This window comes from Pelophylax lessonae, assembly GCF_965119305.1.
Source record: "Pelophylax lessonae genome assembly, chromosome: 3".
Taxonomy (NCBI): domain Eukaryota; kingdom Metazoa; phylum Chordata; class Amphibia; order Anura; family Ranidae; genus Pelophylax; species Pelophylax lessonae.
Genome location: NC_138770.1, coordinates 148,898,703 through 148,920,681, shown reverse-complemented (window position 1 = coordinate 148,920,681; position 21,979 = coordinate 148,898,703). Strand labels below are relative to the sequence as shown.

The window sequence follows — 21,979 nt, the reverse complement described above, 5'->3', positions numbered from 1 at the left end:
TGCAGAGATCTCGTGTGGAACTGTGCAGACAGAACCGCCGCGAATGTAGACACCATCAGGCCCAGCACTCCCATGCAAGCCCGGAGCGATAACCGTATGCTGGACAACAGAAGCTGAATTGCCTCCTGCAATTTCTGGAGTTTTTCCAGAGGAAGAAACACTCTGGCTGAGGCCGAGTCCAGAGTCAAACCCAGATAGTCCAGTCTTGTGGATGAAACCAGAGCAGACTTCTGAAGGTTCAGAATCCAACTGAACTCCCTCAGAATAATCTCCAAGTTGTCCATCAGAGTAGTCGGAGACTCCGCTTGCAGAACATCCAGGCACCCCAGTACTGCGATCCCCTGCTGGCGCAACAATGCTGGAACCGGGGCCAACACTTTCCTGAAGACCCAAGGAGCGGAGGCGAGACCATAGGATAACTCCACAAACTGATAATGCTCCTTTCCCATGGCAAAGTGGAGAAAGCGCTGGTGACCGGCACATACTGGAATGTGAAGGTAGGCATCCTTGATGTAGATAGAAGCAAGAAAATCCCCCTGATGTAGGGACGCCACTGAAAACGTTCCAAAGTCGGAACTGGGACAAACCTCCCCTTGAAGTAACAAGTCTTGCACTGCCCCAAAGAGACCCGTAAGCGATCTGGGGACAAGCGCAGGTTGGAAGGGAAGAACCTTTCCGGAGGATAAGACAAACTCGATCTTGTAGCAGGACCAAATGATTCATTTGTGGACCTACTTGTCCTTTACCAGGGAGATTCACGGGTCCGGAAACCAACGAAGACGTCCCCCCACCCCAGATATGGGTGGGGGTGCCCCTTCATGCAGAGGAAGCCTTGTCCGCAGGTGTGGAAGAACCTGCTTGTCATTTGCCAGACCAGGTCCTCCTGGAACCTCCGGTTGAGGCTCTGAAGGGCTTAGATCCCTTTTCTTGAGACCCTGAGGGACCAAAAGGCCTCTTATGAACCGAGAAGAATGGCCCCCACCTACAATGGGGCTCCTTGCCCTTGGAAGCCTGTGGAAGAAGAGTACTCTCCCCCCCCCCCCCCCGTGAGGCCCTTAATGATGTCATCCAAGGAAGCTCCAAACAGGCGATCCCCCACAAATGGGATTTCAGATAAGGCTGTCTTAAAAGTCTGACCTGCAGACCAGCTTTTCAGCCAGATAATATGCCAAAGGACCACTGCTGATACAGACAATCTGGAAATCAAAGGAGCCGCATCCAAAGAGTCATCACAGACAAACTGTAGCCCCTGGACCAATTGATCCTCCAGCTCCGCCAAAGTTTAGCCCACTCGGTCAGAGTTTGCGACATCAGGGCAATAGTGAATACCGGCCTAAGTGCCGAACAAGCCACAGTGAACATATGGTGGGTCAGAGCCTCTGACCTCCTATCAGCCAGGTCTTTAAAGGCCGGGGACTCGTCAAACAGAATTAAGGTGGCTTTAATTAACCTGGAAACCGGCGAGTCCACTACAGGTGGGACCGTCCACTTTTTAAGCAGGAAATCCTCATAAGAATACCGCATCGCAAAACGCTTAGGGACCGCAAAAGTGTGTTTTGGACAACCCCACTGTTTAGTGACAATATTTTTAAAGTAAGCAGGAAAGGGGAACACCCTCGCCGCCTTTGAAGGCCCGTGGGTGCCAAAATAGAACGGCGCCTCCGACGCAGCATCAGCCGCATCCTCCATCTTCACAGTTTCACGCACTGACACAATCAGCGCATCCACCAGCGCCTTTTCATGCGTGGCTAGGAGCAGAAAAATCATCCTCACTATCTGAGCACGCAGGGTGCATCAACGCAGACCCAGAAGGGTAACTCGCATCTATGGCGGCCAAATCAGATTCAGGATCTGATGAGACAGATGAAGCAGGTGAAGGCGGGGGACGCTTTTTGCTAGCCCGTTTTCCCAGGACCAAATCCACCTTGGACACTAAGGACTCCAGGACCGTCTTCAGTGCAGTCAGGGATTGTTGGGACCCGGAGGGCCCGGCAGCCTCTGAGAAGGGATCAGGTGGGGAAATGTGCTCCAGGGACTCCATAAGAGGAGAGGGGGACCCACACAAAAAAAGTGTATAATACTGCTAGGGAAACACCCACTGCTCTGGCGGCACCACAGGGTCCAGCACAGAACACTACCACTGTTATAGCAGAGAGAGGGAGAGAAAACCCTACAAAAAGACTCACCACCACCGATCAGGCACTTATAGCACCAGGCAAACTGCACACCATGTGGCGATCAGGAAGCGAAAGATCCATCCGTAGAACAAGTACGCAGAGGACCACCAAGAAGGAGGGGAACCCAGGGGTCAGACCGACCTAGGGAGGGGAACCCGGGAGTCCGACTGTCCCAGGGAGTGGCCCACGTCCACTCTAAAAACCTCCAGGGTTAGAAGGGGGGACAGCTACTTACTATACCTGGAACATGGTCCTGACAGACCCCCGCACCATCGGAATGGGGGGGCTGTTGGCCAGGAGGGACGTGTCGACTCAGGCCGATGCCAGGTCCTGTGCGTCCTCGCAAGATGTTTAACTCGCAGGCCAGCCCCTGTCCAGTGGGGCTATGTCGTGGCCAACCTAGCGCGGAGGTGAGGCCTGCACGGGCTCGTTGGCCAGACTGGGGGGACCCTCTGGATCTAGATTATCCAGTCTGTCGCCCAGTTCGGCAGTAGATCCTCACAAGGGCATAAACAAAGAAAGGAAAAAAATTAAATTTAAAAGGAAAAAGTTGCTAGGACCAGAGATCCCAGCAAGGAACTAGGTCCTTACTCCTGACTAGACAGAAAAAAAATTGAGTGCCTATAGCTGAACTTGGGAGTATAGCCCCTGGGGCTTCCCCATAGGCATAGTCAAGCTTTTTCCTGCCTAGTGTCCTACTCCTGTAGGGGGCAGTATAACCCAATGGTCAAGAAGATAAGGAGCTGTGTCCGCCAATGAACGAAAAAGAAAGACACTTTTCAAAATCCCATTGCATGCTTATGACAATTCAAACAAATCTCAGATTAAACGCAATCAGTCCACCACCACAATCTGGAACAAAGAACGAAGATTTTTACCTGTCCTCTGATGTCGATATCAGCATATTTGTTCAGTAGAGCCCGTACAATTTCAACATGACCTCCTCGAACTGCTCCAATCAGCACAGTATCTCCATTCTGCATGGGAAAAAAAAAAGTAATGAGATCTAGGTTTTTACCAACAGATAATCTTTTAAGCTTCTTTGCAAAAGGTATATCTTTACAGTTTTAGAATACCCATGACCTGTATAACACCATCTTTCTTTCACATCTTATCATTCCAATAAATGCGTATATAAGAAATCTTTGTTAATCCCATAAAAGACAGGACATTTTATTGCCAGTTGATGTGATGGGCTGTTATTCAGGATCTTAGAATACTGTAAAACCAAATTCCTTGCAAAACTTCAAGCGCTCCAACCATAAAGGCAATCAAAACCTGAAATCCTCCTCCTTACCCCTCCCTCCCACAGTTTTCTGGACATGTGACAGGTTCCAGAAGACTGCTGGATCATTCGCAATGCGCACACTCGGGCCGCTTGCGCATGTGCCATGGGAACCTGGCTGTGAAGCCACAAGCTTTTACAGCTGGGTGCCCATAGGTAAGATGCAAGCGCCAGGGACAGAGGACACAAGATGAAAACAGCTGGATCGTGGGACAGGTGAGTGGCTGTTGAACAGTAGGCAGCTACAGTTTTTTAGCTAATGACTTACATTTTTACATAAGGGACTGGAGCTCCTCTATTTTTTTAATTCTCTATTAATTTTCCAGTAGCAAACAAAAAGAAACAGAAACCGGCTTGCTGGGGGGGAGCCAGGTGCGCCAGCAGAGGATCCCAGTAGAGGAAAATCATTCAGAGTAGGCAAGTATAATTTGTTTGTTATTTAAATTACAAAAAAAAGTGAAGGTTTATCATTTTAACCTATTTAAGACCAGTATGGCCATGATTATATGAGGGGGTTTTGTTATATTGATCAAGCCACATCTCCATGTAGTACCCAAAATCTGCCTCAAACATTCTTAGAGAGGAACTCTGAAGAAAGGAAAAAATCCTCCATTGCAGCGGGTCTGCCCCTTGCAGTGCAAAGGTTAAATTTTCATTTAGGTCTAGGGAAACAAGAAAAGCACTTCTACTTACCTCCTCCTCAGCTCCCACAATCCCATCCATGCTTTAAGAGTGGTCCCTCTGCTCATAGGTCCTCTGACATCAAGAGCAATGCAGTGTCCATAACCTTGCACTGGATTATGAGGACACCAAGGAACAGTCCATTGGTGGAGCTTTAGAGTACTGACTGCGGGAGGATTGGGCAAGTAAAACAGTTTTTTTTTTTTTGCAGCATCACTGCAAGGTAAAATGTTAATTCTCCCTGGAGTGGAGCTTTAATCAATTAATATGGTGGTTTTAAAGAGACTTTGGAGGTTAACATCCAGAATGCCCCAAACCTATTTGAATAAGAAAAGAAAAAGAAGGATAGTCACATCCTCCTCTTTGTCTACACACCTTTCTCCAATTTTACAGGTGCACATTATACCGATACAAAGTTGACTATTCCATGCAAAACAACCCTCTGAATCGGTCTTAAGTACCCCTAAGGACACACTTAACAGGTTTAGGAAACTGCGGTCTAGCGGTGAATTTATGAATTAGCTTATTAACAGAAAGTATGTCTTACAAATAAAATTGAAAAAAAAAAAAAAAAAATGAAGGATTACCCGATCAGGTATATTGACGTAAGTTCCAGCATCAAGCAGATCCTGCACAATCTCTGTATGACCCTCCTTGGCTGCGATGGCCAGAGCAGTGTTCCCATCTTTGTCAGTCAAATTCACATTGGGATTTCGATTTAAAATCTCCTTTACGGTTTCAGTGTAACCACCTTTCACAGCCACAATCAGGGCGGTCATTGAATTCTAGAAAATGAAAAAAAAAAAAAGTATACAATTATCAAGTTTACTCAATAGCTTAGGTCAAAGTAAAACGTATCTAACAATCAGTTTTTCTTTAATGGGAATTGTAAGGTGTTTTTTTTTTTTTCTTTTAACACATACAAACATAGCAGTCACATACAACTAACTAATCCAGGAAAAGAAGAGGATAATCTAGAACTGCCCATGAAGGCCTAGGTTAGCAATTTTTTTAAAGACAGCATTCAACCTCAAAAATTAGCAAAACGAATAAGGGCAAACTACCAGCAAGTGTTTCAATTGCTTGAGCAGAAACTGCTGGTGGTAGGTTGCCTTGATACATCTGGTCAAACGATTGAAGCCTTTATGAAAACCCATGTATGTATGTATGGGTATTATTATAGTTTACATTCTAAATCTTCCTATTCTTCTTTCGGAATCCCAGGAGCTTTGTTTGGGTAACCAAAAGTAAGATTTCAGATACTTACAGCTCCCTCCTGATCAACATCGGCACCCATCTGCAACAGAGACTTGACGCTCTCCAGGTGCCCCTTTCTTGCAGCCCAGATGAGCGGAGTGGTTCCATACTATAGATAAAATAAAAAAGGGTACATTTTCATAAAAAAAAAAAAAACACAAACAGATGCAAAAGGCCTAGTCAAGTAAACAAGATAAAACACTGATTGAATAGATGACAACAATAATATTCTGTTCCTGTTAAACACAAAAAAATAATATATTTCCTCTTAGGCACTGTTCACACTGGCATTAGAACCAGAGGTTTGGGGTACATATTTGCAGCTCCCTGAACGCCTAGCAAAGCAGCCTAAATAGGATAATAAGGACAGCGGACAGAGCTGTTCACATTTGAAAAACAACATGTAGTGTTTGCATCGCTTTGCATTGCTGTGTTGCAAAAACAAAGCTACATGTCGAGTCTGGGAGGAGCTTTGTCAACTATAAACGTGCTTGTAGTGTTTACAGCGTGTTTGACAAGCATTTAACAAATATCAGTGAGGTTGAAATTAAAAAAAACACTTTCCTCCCAAAAAAAAAAAAATAAAACTTACTTGAAAGGAGGCTGGAGTACGATTTAGTATTGCGGCCTAAACGCATCAAAAATGCACATTTTTACTATAGGTGCTTTGTTTTTTGTTTCTTTTCCTTTGGCTGGAGTCAGTGTTACAATTTTTTGCAAGTGTGAACTTAGCCTAAAACACTTGTTAACAGCTGTAAGAGTGCTAAAAAGGTGTCTATTCAATTATTGGACGTCTAATATACATTCTTTTAAAAACACAAATCAGTCAGTCAACCTTCTATACTTCACATTACTGTATTTGAGCAGTGAAGAATTATGAATTTCATTTGTAATCTCAATAGTGCCGAATCCTCAAGAAATGAGAACTGCAGGGTTGGCAATTAATAGATAGATATATTATGGTACAGTTGTTCTCACCCACTGAACTCTGACATATTACACAAATCTTAAAGAACAGCAGCCCAAAACACATTAGTAGAGTTTAAATCAGAGGTAACATCACATGCTATCTTGGCTGTTTCTTCCACTGAACACCACTTAAAGTGATAGAGAGAGTGTTCTTACTTTACAAAAAACAACCATATGCGTCTTAAAACCCAAGTCAGTTGTTTTATTGTAATGCAATCAAGCTGCATAAAAGGTAAAGAGGGGTCTAAAAAAGTATTAAAGTCCTACTGTGTATGAATGGGAGTTAGGGACCTTAGATTGTAAGCTCCTTGAGGGAAGGGACTGATGTGAATGTACAATGTATATGTAAAGCACTGCGTAAATTGACAGCGCTATATAAGTACCTGAAATAAATAAAATAAAATAAAGTGCTGCAGTAATTCCCCTCATGCTAACAGCATGCTGGGGATACACAACACTCCTCAACATAAAGCACAGCAAACTGGATCTCCAATGGTCCAACACACTCCATGCATAGTGCTCTAATCAACAAACAAGCTCCCTAAGCAACATTGTTGATTAGAGCACTGAACAAGGGGAATGTTAATTTCTTGGTCCCTCATGTTCAGTGGTTCCTCCTGCAAACCCCTACATCACTACCGAGTCCTGTAGTGAGGTAGGGTCAAGCAGGAGAATCCATGCAGCACAGCAAGGGACGAGAGCAACGCTACTTTAAGTGTTTCTGAACAGAAGTCTTCAGTGGATAACTTCTATTCACTAGAACAGAGATGCATAGTTGGTAGGGTTGAATAAAGACGCCAGTCCATCCAGAGTTCAGCAGCACAAGCAGTGGGAGAAGTAATTTATTTTTTTCTTTACAGGAACATATTTTATTCACAGTTTGAATCTAGCAACCGTTGGAATTATACGGATTTGGTACATATATAGTGTAATATTTCCTAAATATGCAGCACCTGAAACTAAGACCTAAGCCTCCAATCTCTTAAAGCAAAACTAAAAAGAAAAAATAAATTGCCAGCAGGTAGGCTCTTTATTGCAGAATAAATAAACAGAGGCCCTAGAGAATAAAAGGGTGGCCATTAAAAATGTTTATGTTACACAGTATTTGCACAGCGGTTTTCCAAATGCAACTTTTTTGGAAAAAATACACTAATGAATTTTAATACAAGAGAAATAACCTGATTAGAGTTACAAATGAGGTCTAGAGTTAGAATTCTTGCTTTGGCAATAATGTTTGCAGCGATACCTCACGTGTGCTATGAACACCGTTTAAACATATGTGCACAACCTATGTATGCGTTCGCATCTGCGCGCGAGCACGGAGGGACCCCTCCCACTGCTTGTAAGCCGCTTAGATCCCTTTTACAGGTTAGGGAATCGTCAGCTGAAAACTTTTAATGTCCGGTTATGGCTGACAGCTGCAGTCATGGCCCCAGTAAACCACTTCAAAACCACAACATTGCTATATTATATATATATATATATATATATATATATATATATATATATATATATATATATATATACATACACATATATATATAGAGCAGTCTTAAAGGGGTAGAATGTATGGTGAGCTATGCGTGTGCAGCTCAGTGTACATTTTTGGCACACAGTGATGGTGGGATGAATGAAGATGTCCATGTCAGCAGGAGAGCTCACGGCCCTCCTATTGCTGGAGCAGAGGTGAGCATTTATGGACTTTAGTTCCACTTTAAATTAACCTTGGATAAGTGGAGCTCGCAGATTGCGATTCCTCAAACCAAGCACAAGAAACAAAGTAAAATGTCAGTGGTCTATGAAATATTCATATTTCATAAGTGACCTTGTCTTCACTTTATTCAGCAACACAGAAAATGTCCTGACTGTTCCTGACAGTTGCCCTTTTAGGACAGACCTATGGTATTTATTGTCCAGAACCTGGAAGTCAATTCCCCACAAACACCCCACAGTCCAGAATGACAGTTGAGGTTTCTAGTCACCCACCTTATCAGAGCAGTTGACCTTGGCTCCATACTGCAGTAAAAGCTTCAATATATCAGAGTGGCCTCTCCCGGCTGCCCAGATGATTGGGTACACACTATATTGCTGAAAGAGACCAGAAGAAAAGTAATAATTTGGTGCTTGTGGTAAGCGTTTCATGGCAAATAGTAAGAACAATTTCAGAAGCTCACTGAGAAAAACCAAGAGAGAAGCCACAAATCACTACCTGTGAGCCAGCATATACTTACAGGTAACTTGAGGTTGTCTGGACTAAGAAGGCACCAGTGGCTACATGCACAAACTTAATTGTGGAAAATGCAACAGCTTGTGTCACATACATCAAAATGACTCATTTTCTTTGAACACTGTTACCCAACTTTAACTGTTATGAAAAAAAAGCACAGGACTTTAGGAAGGCTTGTTCACTCTGTGCAGTCATCTGCACTTTAGCCTCACTATCTGAGTGAATGACCTGAAATAATCATGCAGCCAGTGAAGTGTGAAAAAGGTATGAACACCCAAATCACATACATCATATCTCAGGACAGTGGCCCACTAGGTAGTGAAGCCAGGTCGTAAACCTACCCAAGCCAAACAACAGGATCTCCAATATTACTACCCTCTCTGGCTTACCTATGACAGGCAGTGAATGGGCCTGTGTCATCTTTGGTTGATGGGCTTTTGAATGCATTCTATTTGATACGTTTGAGACACCTCTGAGATTTCAGCGGTTCAATGACAAAAGGAATTTTACCTGCATTTGACCTCCTAAGCTGCACCAACTGGCTTAAAGCTGTTTTGCTTTCTAAGAGCCGGTTCACACTAATCCGACTCGAAGTCGCCCGTGCAGCGCGACTTCATCCCGGCTTGCAAACGACTTCTCATAATAGAAGTCAATGCAAGTCGCTCCGACTTCGCCAAAAAATAGTGCAGGAACCTTTTTCTAAGTCGGAGCGACTTGAGTGGCTCCGATTAGAAGGGTTGCATTGCACAGCATTGGGAGCTACTTGTCAGGCGACCAAGTCGCCTGACAAGTCGGAGTAGTGTGAACCGGCTCTATAGGCTTTTATGGACTGAAAAAGTCCATCGATACAAGCCTACAGTGTAGCTTGTGTTTCTCTCAGACACATGCCCTCAGTGAGCTTTTGTTTCCAATTCAAATATCCAGAGCCTCCACCCATCTTCTATCATCTAAATCAGGTTAATCTATTGCAACACAAGCTTTATCGAATATGGTTTGTAAAAACAAAATAAGCAAACTTTGCCAAGCGTTATTTTTTTTCTAACCTGCAATAATTTTATGTTAATCCTTGTTTATTCCATTTACTAACAAGGGTACTTCATTCTGAAACAGAACAGCTCCCCCACAACACCATTATTATCCCTCAGATCTGCACTCACTTTTTGTATTCTTCTGAGCCAAATATAATGATGCTTATCTAACTTGGCCTCAACACTGACAATACAGAGTTTGATCTTCAGCTGGCACTGCAACTAAAATTTGAAACTGAAAAACTCACAAAAAAACAGCAGGGCACCCAAAAGAGCCAGTAGTTAAAATGTATTTTTTTCAATAGAAGGGAATGTATTGTGAGAATTTTTTTTCTCAATTAGAAAGAGCCACAAAAAAAAAAAATAAAAAAATGCTTCTACAGTGATTCCTGTAGAAAACCAAGAAAGCACTGCAAAAGCAGTGAAACAGTATTAATTGGTTACTAAAGTAATGAGGATAGGTCATATCAACAGGATAGAAAAATGTCATATTTATACCTAATACGGTTTTAAAACCTCCAACAGATATTCAATGGGAAGACAACAGATGACTTACCAAGCCAGTAATGTTTGGGTTTGCTCCTTTTGAGAGTAGAAGCTCCACCACATCAGTGCGTCCTTTGTAAGAAGCCCACATAAGGGCACTCCATCCTCCCTAACACAGGACAAGAAAAAAAATAAAGCACCATTAAAAAAAGGAGGACCCTGTGATTGGCTGTATTTGCGAGTCATTGATCATCCTTGTGTTTTTGCAGTTACTATGTATAATCAAGAGAGCAGATTCTAGTTCATTTTTACAGAACATAACCCACTTACCTCACTGCATGAAACTTACAGAGAAACACAAAAACACTTTACAAAATGCATGTCACTTGCATGCATTCCATTTCCTCTATGGAAAGAAGGGAAGGAATAATAATGTCCACATGTCAAATTACAGAGTGTTTTTCAAAGTTAAAAAGAGGATTCCAACAGGTTTGACTGTGGGCAGATTTCTAATAAGCAGCCTCTTCAAATCCTTTGTAATCTAAAAATATTACAACTATAGCTTGATCACAAAAACATTTTAGCAATAGCAATCTTATTTGATCACAACAGATACCATATCACGATGTTCCAGGTTGGCATTGCTGTCCAAAAGCTCTTTAACAATCTCCAAATGTCCCTCTTTAGCAGCAGAAATGAGAGCAGTCCAGTTATCCTACAATTAAAAAAATAAAAACTTTTAGTAAAGATTTAGTAAAGCAAACAACAAAGGACAATACAGCATGGACAGTGATCTACAAACACCTACCAAATAATCATGCCAGGTGGACATGGAAGCACGGTAATCTGTGCCAGTCTCCTCTGAAGCGGTATGAAGACCTGTGCTACTGCCTGTGTTGTCGGCAGGTATTCAGCTAATAACAGTATACACACACAGCGGAATTATAGGATGCAGAATAAGTGTATGTTCAGGAGACAAGGAATTATGCAGCTTCTACTACATCAGTTATGCTAAATATGACTAAGAAAAATCACTGCACCGTCTGGGGTGTCATGAAGCAAGCTTAGTGTTTTCTGTAAAAGTTACACCAAGGTTATAAATTTAAGCAGCTGTAGACATGTAAGCCAGTTACTTAACCTCCCTGGCGGTATGATTCTTTCGGATTTTACAAAACAGTACTTCTGGATCAGACTCCGGATAGGACTCGGGATCGGCGATTTCACAAAGCAAAAGATTGGGATCGGGACCAAAAAAGTCGGATCGGTGCATCCCTAGTCGAGCACTGGTCTCGAGGCACCCTTTAAAACTATGGACAGTCTTGAGGAACCCCATCCTAAAATGTAAACACTATTCTAATAGTTTTACATAATGCGGCAACATCCAAACATGTAGGGGACCCAACATTAGGGATACGAACTGGTGCTAACTAGTATTCCAATGTTTCTCTTCTTCCTCAGTTTTTCCTCCATCACTAAGCTAATGTGACCCCAAAGCTGATGGAGAGGGGCAGGGGAAGCCAAACAAGGATGCTTTACAGTCGACTAACATCCTCCTTATCAACTGATGAGGTCATTGGTCGTAAGGAGGTTGGCAGCAAGAAGGTTGTAATGGTGCACTATAAAAATCTGTGGCTTTGTGTAATTAAAAGGCAGGCTTCATCCACCCGCCACCTTGTATACAATTTTTTGGCTATTGGTTAGGCATTTTGCCAAGGCACCCCTAAAGAAACCTCAAGGCACCCTAGTTAAAAAAAAGCCGACTTAACATATGACATGAATAGCTGTTAATTCATGTCCCCTCTGCACAGAAAGGGATCTGGAAAATCCTAACATTTTAAAATGGCACACTCTAGCAAATTTTCATTTCATGGGCTTGTATTCAGCTCCACCTCCCTAAAAAAGAACAAAGCCCATTCTCATCCAAGTATAATGTATAAATAAAGCAAAGCCCTTCAAATACCTGATGTATATTAGAGAAACATGACAGGACATACAATGAGCCCTTGATACAGAAACTTTCTTGAAGTGCCCATCCAGAGACTCTCATGGGTTCCCAGAGGCACCATAATTGGTGATGCCGGGTTAAAAGCAGAATTCCAGGAATGTATTTATTTTTTATTTTGCACAAAGTGAATTGCTCCATTATAAGTATGCATAATCCATACCTGGCCGATCACTGTGGAAGAGGAGGCTCACCTTTAGTAGCCACCACTACTATAGTGAACCACAATGTCTTCCAGATCCTGTGCCAAATGGTTGCCATGCTCCATAGTAACCACAGGGGGTCATCTGCTCAGTACAGCACCATTCATAGAATAGTTGTCTTCTCCTTGGGAAGATAAAGCGTATGTAATCCCTATATTCAAGACCATTCCTGTGTGGCAAGAGGCCTTATTATCCGAGAAGCACTTTATGCACTGAAACACCTTTCTAATTTGGAGCACGGAGCACTTTGAAGGCACATGGACACTTTATTATGAATGTATTCGTTACAGGCTTTGAGTGTGTGATCTGATGATATATTTTAGTCTGCACCTTATAAAAAGGAGGTATTGATTTATATAGGTATATGAATTAGTAGATGGCTTTGATTATTTCTTTATATCTACTTTCATTAAATATGTGCACTAATGCATTATCTTTCAATCATGGGTACTGAGTTGTAAATTCGTTTTTCATTTCAAGGGCCAATGCACTTTATTATTTGAACCAATGGCTTGCTGTGACCAGTAGCTCCTCCATAGTAATAATACTACAGGCACCTGATCAGACACTTACCACATCATCTAGATTACAGTTTGCCCCCTTCTCTAGCAGCTCCAGGAGCACCTCCATGTTGCCTTGTTCTGCTGCAATCATTAGGGGGGTCTGTCCATTCTGAAAGACATAACACAGTATTAGCCTTTCTAGCCTAATAAAAAAAAAAAAAGTCAACCAGAATATATTATTTAAGGAAGACAATGATAATCAAGAGCAAAAAGTGCTAGATCTGAATGTTCCATACTTTTTTTAGTTTAAAAAAAAAAGCAGTATGCAAAGTTTCTTCATAGGGGAAGCCCCAAATACAACATAATATGGGATTGGTGGCTTATGCAATCCGATACCGGTGTTTAACTTTTACATTGTTCTATCAGACTACCCTACTTTACGTCATTGAGCCCCTATGTATGCAACTGCAGTCTACTTGAGGTTATGGTTATGGTGTGTTAATGGTTGTTAAATGGTATGATCCCCTCTCCATTCCTCTTTTTTTTTTGGCCGACCACAGATGGGGTCCTCTCCCTTATATCCCCCCCCCCCACCCCTTTTCTCACCCTCCCTTATTTTCTTTGTTATTTATTAATACTACAGAAAATGCTGCATCGTATACTGTTATTACATGCACTTGTTTCAGAAGTCCAGATTATGCAGCTACTTTGTACTCCTGTCATCATCATGTTTTTCCATGTCATGTATCCCGTCATGTTACTTTACTACTTCTTTAACTTTTCAATAAAGTCCCCCCCCCAATTAAAAAACAGTATGCACAAAGACCGCAATTTCTGCTTTTAGGCCAGACACAAACTTTACAATGTGAGAGTTGAATCCTCTATCTAATGAATCAATTCAATCTATATCCAGTATGTAGGTCATCACGCTACAAGGTTGTTAGTAACAAAATGAGGTTGAAAGATTGTAAGAGGTGCATGAAAGTCAGCCAGCCCCCAGTCTGATGTACTCACCCTCCAGTCTGTCACCAACCAAATAAAACCTGTCTCTTGGTACAAAGAACAGGGTTTAGTTGACACACATTTGCAAAAGCATGTGAAAGCTGCAGAGCCACTTCACGGCACCCTGATTAAATCTGCAGTCCTACACTCTTAATTTAGTGTCCTCACACTGGAGGCACATGGCCGCTAATGGGTGGATGGGGGAACAGGTGAGAGGGAGACAGCCCAACCCACCCCCATCCACGACTGGCTGTTGTCTCAAAGACTCAAATAATTAGGTTATAACCATGGTGCAAACTGGAAGAGACCAGCTGAAAAGCATTACACCTCCATCCCCTTGGTGGATGCAGTATATAGATAGGAAGGGATTTTATGTATGGGGCATGGCCTGTAAAGCACACTGCCTTTGAAATCCCTAATTTCCTCTTTGGGACTTTATGTGAGACAAGCAGGTCATGCAATTGGTCTCCATCCCTGTAAACGGAAAACACTAAGGTCAAATCAAAACTGCATCCACCAAAAACGCACGAAAATCGCACGGTGGGTCTTTAAATGAAGCACCAAGCTGTAAGCAAGGCGTCTCCATCCCTGGTTGCTTAAACATATTGGACTAGGTGGGACTTTAAATGAGACCCAAGCTGGTGTTGCCCGGCGTCTCCATGCCTATAACAAAATACAAAATGAGGTTGAAGGATTGTAAGAGGTTGAAGGAAATGTGTGTCAACTAAACCCCTGTTCTTTGTACCAAGAGACAGATCTATTTTGTTGGTGACAGACTGGAGGGTGAGTACATCAGACTGGGGGCTGGCTGACTTTCATGCACCTCTTACAATCCTTCAACCTCATTTTGTTTCTTGTTATAGGGATGGAGACGCTGGGCAACACCAGCTTGGGTCTCATTTAAAGTCCACCTAGTCCAATTCACAGGTCGCCCCGGCAAGTCGGGTAGCCTGTATGTGAACCGGCTCTTAGAGACTTGTTTAGAGACTTGGAAGAGACTTGGAAGAGACTTGGAAGAGACTTGGAAGAGACTTGGAAGAGACTTGGAAGAGACTTGGAAGAGACTTGGAAGAGACTTGGAAGAGACTTGGAAGAGACTTGGAAGAGACTTGGAAGAGACTTGGAAGAGACTTGGAAGAGACTTGGAAGAGACTTGGAAGAGACTTGTTCACTATTTTGAAGAGACTTACATGATAGGCGACTTTGTCTGTGGGGAATGCCTGGGTAAAATTTTTCTTCTTCCTGGAAAGTCTGATCACAGTCCCTTGAAAATAGATAAGGATCCGACTTAGAGGCGACTCCCATTGAAGTCTATGTGTACAAGTCGGATACAGGTCGCCTTGAAGTAGTACAGGAACCTTTTCTGAAGTCGGAGCGACTTCAGTAGTGCATATTAAGACGGCTCTCATTCATTTACATTGAATTTGTGATGACAAGCGACTTGGGGCAACTTGAAGGCACACAAGTCGGGTCCCAAGTCGGAGTAGTGTGAACCGGCTCTTAGCAGTTTGAATACAGAAACTGAAGTTTTATGTAGCCCTGTAGAGTTACATAGGCTGTATTATCTGAAATGCCCAGTAGATGGCAGATGGACTCAGTATGCTGTTAATTAAACATTGAGCATTGATCACAGGACTTGGCTTTTTCAGTCACATGATTGTCACATGATTGTCACATGATTGTGGCATCATCACAGTGTGACCAGGAAGTGGGGTGTGAGGAAAGACTGAGGGAGATAGACACCAGCTCTGGATTTCTTATTATCCTTCTGCTCAGGATTTTCACCTATTAATGTCCTGGGAGGACTTCCTGCACAGCTCTGAGGAAGGAGGTCATGGAAGACTTCTAGAAGTTACCACATGCTCAGCCAGAGAAAGGACATGTGACTAGCTGTGAAAGACTGCTGCACAGAGATAGAACCCTGCTGAGAGAACTTGCTTCACCCAAGACCACACCAGCTGAGAGAGGGACCTGCTTTCAAAGACACGCACTGAGTCCAGACGTCTGGTGAATCCAGTGAGAGGAGACTGCAGTGGACTGACCTGGTTAATTGGGTTTCTGAGGGTAAGCCAAGCCTCTCCCCCTGTATCACCACAGGGCACCTGTCTCCTCACTCTCAGTAAAGACTCTGAGGTCCAGAGTGGACATTGCACTCAGGCAGCTTCAGTGACCCTGCGGAGCAGGACTTATAAGGCCCCAACTCTCCTTGTGCACCAACGGCCATTAGGGTGAAGATAAGGGGGTGGGACGCAGGTGTGCTAGTGGGTGGGTGAGGAAAATACACATTGCATTATTATCTGTGTTACTCTATTGTATTTTCCCATGTATGTTGGTTCATTTGCTACTTACTATATAAAGTTAGTTCCAGTTAGGCTGTGTCAGTCTCGTTGCACCAAGTATGTTCCCAGTGGGACCCCACATCCCTACCCCGGATGCCCCACTGGGTGGAGGCACTGCCGCAGACATGTACCCCAGCTCCCAGATAGCGGAGGCTCAGGATCCGCCTGTCAGGCATAGTGAGTTAACTAGGTTTAGGGACCCCAAAGACACTAGGGGGCGCCCTCAAAACCCCGTTACATTTATATGACAGTTGGTGTGGTTATAAGTCTCCTACTTTTATTAGATTTTGAGATTGCACAATCAGATACTACCATTTGCCCAGCTTTTGTTAAACACAATATTAGTTTTTATTTGAAACCTGAATCAGGAAAAGGGCAGATGGAATCGGACTACTGCTGAGCAGAAATAGATACACATTTATTTCCACATTATTTATATACATGTTAATAATGAATGTTTCCTACTAAGGTAATGCCACCTAGTGGGCACATCACCTTCCCGTCAAGGTAAGCCTTCCATAAAATAGTTTCTTTAAAACCAAGTTTAAAAAAGAAAAAAAATAATAAAATGGAAAAAAAAAAACACACCACAGAACGGAGTACTGTCAAATTCCCAGGCTTGAGAAATCGGAGTATGAAGATTTCAGCTAATCCAGATCCTATTGACTGTCAGTAACATGCGTTTTTTTGTTTTAGAACAAAAATTGGGCTGGTCAAACACTATACAATTTGGCTGTACAATCACCGCCTGATCCACCATCAAGTTGGTATTACAGAGGCCTGCCTGATTTTATACAAGTTGAATGGATTGTTAAGGTGTGCTCTCATTTTGGTACTTCTAAGGCTACTTTCACATGTAGGCGTTTTGGGGCGTTTTTCAGCTCTAAGGATCAGCTCAAAAAACGCCCAACAAGACAAATCCTATTCATTTCAATGACCTCTGTTCACATCTGAGCGTTCCGACGCCTTGAGCAAAACGCCTGACGCACCAAAAAGTACATGAGCTTCTTTTCTGGCAGATTACAGGCATTTTTGCCCCATAGACTTCAATGCAAACGCTGGAAAGGCTTCATTGCACTAGTGAGGACATATCCATGTGTGTGCGATGCAAAGAATGTGCATTACAAGAATCGTGTTTATCGGAGGAACTTGTCTTCATGCACACGAAGGTCATCATACATTGCCCAGAACTGGCCACGCTGTCGCCGATTAGCGCTCACAGGATGGACCCAGTATTGTCAATCCCTCGCTTCCTCCTCTTCCTCCAGCATCAGAAGTGCAACTGATGCACAATACAGAAATCTGTATTTGTCGGCCATTTTAAAGACAAAAAGCAGGAGAGCACACAGTAACACAACCTCACACAGACACCAAACACCACCACAAAATCCTGAGGAGGAGGTCCCCTTTTTATGCAAATGTTGTAAAAAAACACGCTGCTTTTCATTGGTCATCTAAACTCGTTTTGGGTCAAGTAAAGTACGGTAGTAGTCACATTTTTTACTCCGCTACGGTAAATACATTACTACCGCACAGTTGAAACCGGGTTGAGAGATTAATAGGGACGTTCGTTTTGGTCCTCACATGTTATACTCTGCGTATAAGACTCCTCCCCTATTTTTGCGGGGTGTTTTTAAAGGTTAAAAAGTCGTCTTATATGCCCGGCAAATACGGTACTAATATAAACACATGCACTGTGTGAATGGGCGGGTAAACTGCACGCCTTTTCTGAGTAGCAGCAGCTCCTGTTCACTTTGGGGTGCTGTATCCCCCAAAAAACAAACAATCACCTAAAGCTTTATTGTTTCCCCTAATAGATCGGACTGCCACTTGTAAGATATGCAATTGTTTTTTTTACTTTATAGAACGGCATCAGAAGGCTGCCATAAATCAAGCCATTTTAGAACTGCAGTTAATACTAGGAATCACATACCTCATTCCTCTCATCCACATCCTTGTATTTTTCCAGCAGAGCTTTCAGAGCAGCAATGTTTCCCTCTTCCACATAGGACAAGAGGTTCTGGGGACCCAGGCTGGCCATGGTTTCAGTCTATGTCTACAGCTAGGCAACCTAGAAATAAAGCATATATGGTGAGAAATCTCTCGCATTTGGATGAACATAACTAGAAAACGGCATTAGGAGTGCAAAAGTTCAAAATAAATATTAAATAATTCAAAAGTAAATAATAAATTATTGATTAACTAAGACATGCTAAAACATAAATGTCAGCAAACGCGCAAATTAGAAAATAGGTCCAAGGTTCACACTTCTGAATTAATAGTGACTGTGTCTATCATAGCACTCTTTATGCTACATTCACCTTATGTTCGGTGCACACATTACCATTTATCCCTATGGAAGGTGTGCAAAGCAGAATATGAACTCATTTTAATCTGTATGCTGCTAACCTCAGTAAATAGATATTAAATGTTTTTCTATTTATTTGTTTAAAACTTTTATTTTTTATTTTACATTTCTTTCGTTTTTTTCCTGGTTTCTTGCCTAGGCCAAAAATGATGTCATACATCCCAGGAGGCTTCATGGGCAATTTTTTTCTGGTTCAATAAAGTTATTGACATTTATTCAAAAGTTTTAGGCCCCTTTCACACAGGTGCACCGCCCGACGGAGTCCGTTCTGCTCAGCGGGGGATCGATCCGCCGATCCCCGCTGAGCAGGCGGATGACAGCTCCATCTCCGCTCTGTGTGAAGTGACGGAGCGGTCAGATCCCCGCTGTCCTCTATGGGGAGATCGGATGATAACGGACCGCCTGCCTGTCCGTTCTCATCCAATCCCATCCTCCAGACGGATGGAAAATAGGGTTTCCATCCGTCCAGATTTGACGGACAGGATCGGAATCGGATAGCAGCGGAGATGCCTCCGCTGACAACCGCTGCCCCCGCTGACATCCGCTGCCCCATAGGATTGCATGGAGCATCCGATCAGATCCGCCTGAAAAACTAACAGGTGGATCGGATCGCCTGTGTGAAAGGGGCCTTAGAAAAGTACAACTGCATGTAAAATAAATTCAGATAGGAAGATAATTTTTTTTCTGTTCACCTGGGAGGGGGGGGGGGGCACATTCTCAGCTAAGCTCAGCCTCCTGCGTGCATGCCTGAGCTAAGGGCAGATGGTTTCCAGGAACTAAATGTAACATGAATCATTTGCAAATACTCAAGATGGCCACAGCTAGAATTTAAATGTGGTTTCTCAACAAAGTATGGCATGGAGACATTGATGGACAGGTGAATTTGCTTTACAACATTAAACATGAATTAAATAGCGATTTTGATTTGTGATGTTCAGATACAGCTAAGTTCCCCTTTAAAGAATTCATTTCACTTCTTTTTTTTTTTTTTTTGTTAAGGATTCCTGTTCCCCAATTTACAAAGTACATGTAATACTTCGTCATATCTACCTTAAAAGAGTTGTAAAGGCAGGAAGGTTTTTTAAGATAAAAAGCCTTCTGTGTGTAGCAGCCTCCCCAGCACCCCCTAATAGTTACCAGTACCCCCTCTCTGTCCAGCGATGTCCACGAGTCCCTACGGCCATACGGGACTCTCCCTCCTGGTTGGCTGAGATAGACGTGGTGCCATTGGCTCCCGCAGCTGTCATAGTCAGTGAGCCAATCAGGAGAGAGAGAGGGCGGGACCGAATGGCAATCTTGTGTCTGAATGGACACACGGAGCTGCAGCTTGGCTGCCCCCATAGCAAGCTGCTTGCTGTGAAGGCACTCAATAGGAGGGAGGGGCCAGGAGCAGGAACGAGGGACCCGAAAATAGGAGGATCCAGGCTGCTTTGCGCAAAACCAAATGCACAGAGGAGGTAAGTAGAACATTGTTTTTTTATTTTTATTTATTTATTTATTTTTTTTACAAAAAATAAAAAAACAAGACTTCAAAATTACTTTAAGGGCTCTTTCACACGGCCGCTCCGTGTGAAAGCTCCGCTGCGGGACTTTTTGTCTCACGGATCGGATGACAGTTGTGTCAGTCGGCTGTCGGAGTCGGCTGTCCAAAGCACCAGGAGTCCTGGTGGTTCCAAACTTCTTCCATTTTCAGATGATGGAGGCCACTGTGCGCATTGGGACCGTCAATGTTGCAGGAATGTTTCTGTACCCTTCCCCAGATCTGTGCCTCCATACAATCCTGTCTCCGAGGTCTAAAGACAATTCCTTTGACTTCATGGCTTGGTTTGTGCTCTGACATGCAGTGTTAATTGTCGGACCGTATATAGACAGGTGTATGCCTTTCCAAATAATGTCCAATCAACTGAATTTACCACAGGTGGACTTCAATCAAGTTGTAGAAACACCTCAAGTATGATCAATGGAAACATGATGCACCTGAGCTCAATTTCGAATGTCATGGCAAAGGCTGTGAATACTTATGTACATGGGATTTTTTGTTTTTTATTTTTTAATAAAATTTGCAAACATTTCAAACAAACTTGTTTCACGTTGTCAATATGGGGTATGGTTTGTAGAATTTTGAGGAAAATAATGAATTTAATCCATTTTAGAAAAAGGGTGTAACATAAAATGTGGAAAAAGTGAAGCGCTTGAATACTTCCGGATGCACTATAAGTGTTCTTCTTTAGTCTTGGTTCGCACTGATGCAGTGTGGGATTCAAAGCGATTCCCACACCGCATTACAATTGCATTGTTCATACGAACCAGTGCGGTTGTCAACGTCAAGTTAATGACACCCCAAAAACAGGTTTCAGAACGCAGTGCGATTGGCTGAATCTGATTGCATGGGTGCGAAAACCGATGCAATCTGATTTGAGTGCGGCAAAAAAAAAGGGGCATGCATCTTTTTTGTGCAGGTGCAGTGCGATTTGAGCCATACATAATGAATGGTCTCAAATTGCACTGCAAAGAATCGCATGTGATTTGGACAGATATGTGGTGTGATTCCTGTGTGAATCACATGTGGTTTCCTGCACCGCATCTGTGTGAACCAGCACTTAAGGCTCTATGCAAACTGGCAAAAAAAACGTTGCTCCTAGAGGAGTTTTTGCCTGTAGAAAAAACGGTTATCGCATATGTCCATGCACACTAAGTAGTCTAGGAGTTTTTTTAAGCTCAGCTTTTAGAGGCAGAAAGAAAAAAAAAAAAAAACCTGTTCTGCATTTTTGAGAGCTTTCTGGCAGAAAAAAAAAAATTTACATACTACAGAGTTCTGGAAATCAATCAGGACTACACAATAAAAACAAAGTGTTGTAACCCATATGGAATTGTAATGAATCACAGCAATATGATTTCACTAAACTGAAAAAATGGCTACTGCAAATTACACATCATTATTGTTTATTTCATTGCCTAACTGAATAGTCAGCTCACCATCCCAACATGACCCGATCAATGGGCCTTGACACCATATCATATGATAAATAGATTGTGATGATCCTCGTGCTACCACAGTAAGGTAATATAAATCCAGGTGCCGCTAGTACTGAACTGTTACCTCAACAGAAATAATGACCAATAATAATCCCCGTGAAGAAGTCACGTGTGACGTGATGCAACGCGTAGGGTCCGGAACTGGAAGTGACGCGGCGGGACACGGACGAAGTGCCCTCAACACTTGTACCGCAATTGTTTATGCCGGATATCGGGTTTTAAACTGAGTGGTAGAGCTGCACGATTCTGGCCAAAATGAGAATCACGTTTTTTTGCTTGGAATAAAGATCACGATTCTCTCACGACTCTCTGTGTAACATCTTTTACATTATAAAAAAAACGGAATTTTTGTAAAATCTTACCTGTAAAATTCCTTTCTCTGAGTCCTCCGACAGTCGCCGCCTCTTCATATTCGT

General features: G+C 42.8%; 1 protein-coding gene across 4 annotated transcripts in view; it reads right to left on the bottom strand.

Annotated features, from left to right (window-relative positions):
• The window catches only part of KIDINS220 (kinase D interacting substrate 220), a 337,500-nt gene that overhangs the window by 281,693 nt on the left and 33,828 nt on the right, over window positions 1-21,979 (bottom strand). For all 4 annotated transcript variants that reach the window (XM_082248990.1, XM_082248991.1, XM_082248992.1 and 1 more), the window contains exons 2-9: window positions 18,093-18,230; window positions 12,889-12,987; window positions 10,727-10,825; window positions 10,181-10,279; window positions 8,356-8,457; window positions 5,411-5,509; window positions 4,731-4,928; window positions 3,056-3,154 (exon numbers count right to left, since the gene is read on the bottom strand). In XM_082248990.1, the coding sequence (XP_082105116.1) occupies window positions 3,056-3,154; window positions 4,731-4,928; window positions 5,411-5,509; window positions 8,356-8,457; window positions 10,181-10,279; window positions 10,727-10,825; window positions 12,889-12,987; window positions 18,093-18,200 (903 nt within the window). In that variant the 5' untranslated portion in view covers window positions 18,201-18,230. The remainder of the gene's footprint in view (window positions 1-3,055; window positions 3,155-4,730; window positions 4,929-5,410; window positions 5,510-8,355; window positions 8,458-10,180; window positions 10,280-10,726; window positions 10,826-12,888; window positions 12,988-18,092; window positions 18,231-21,979) is intronic.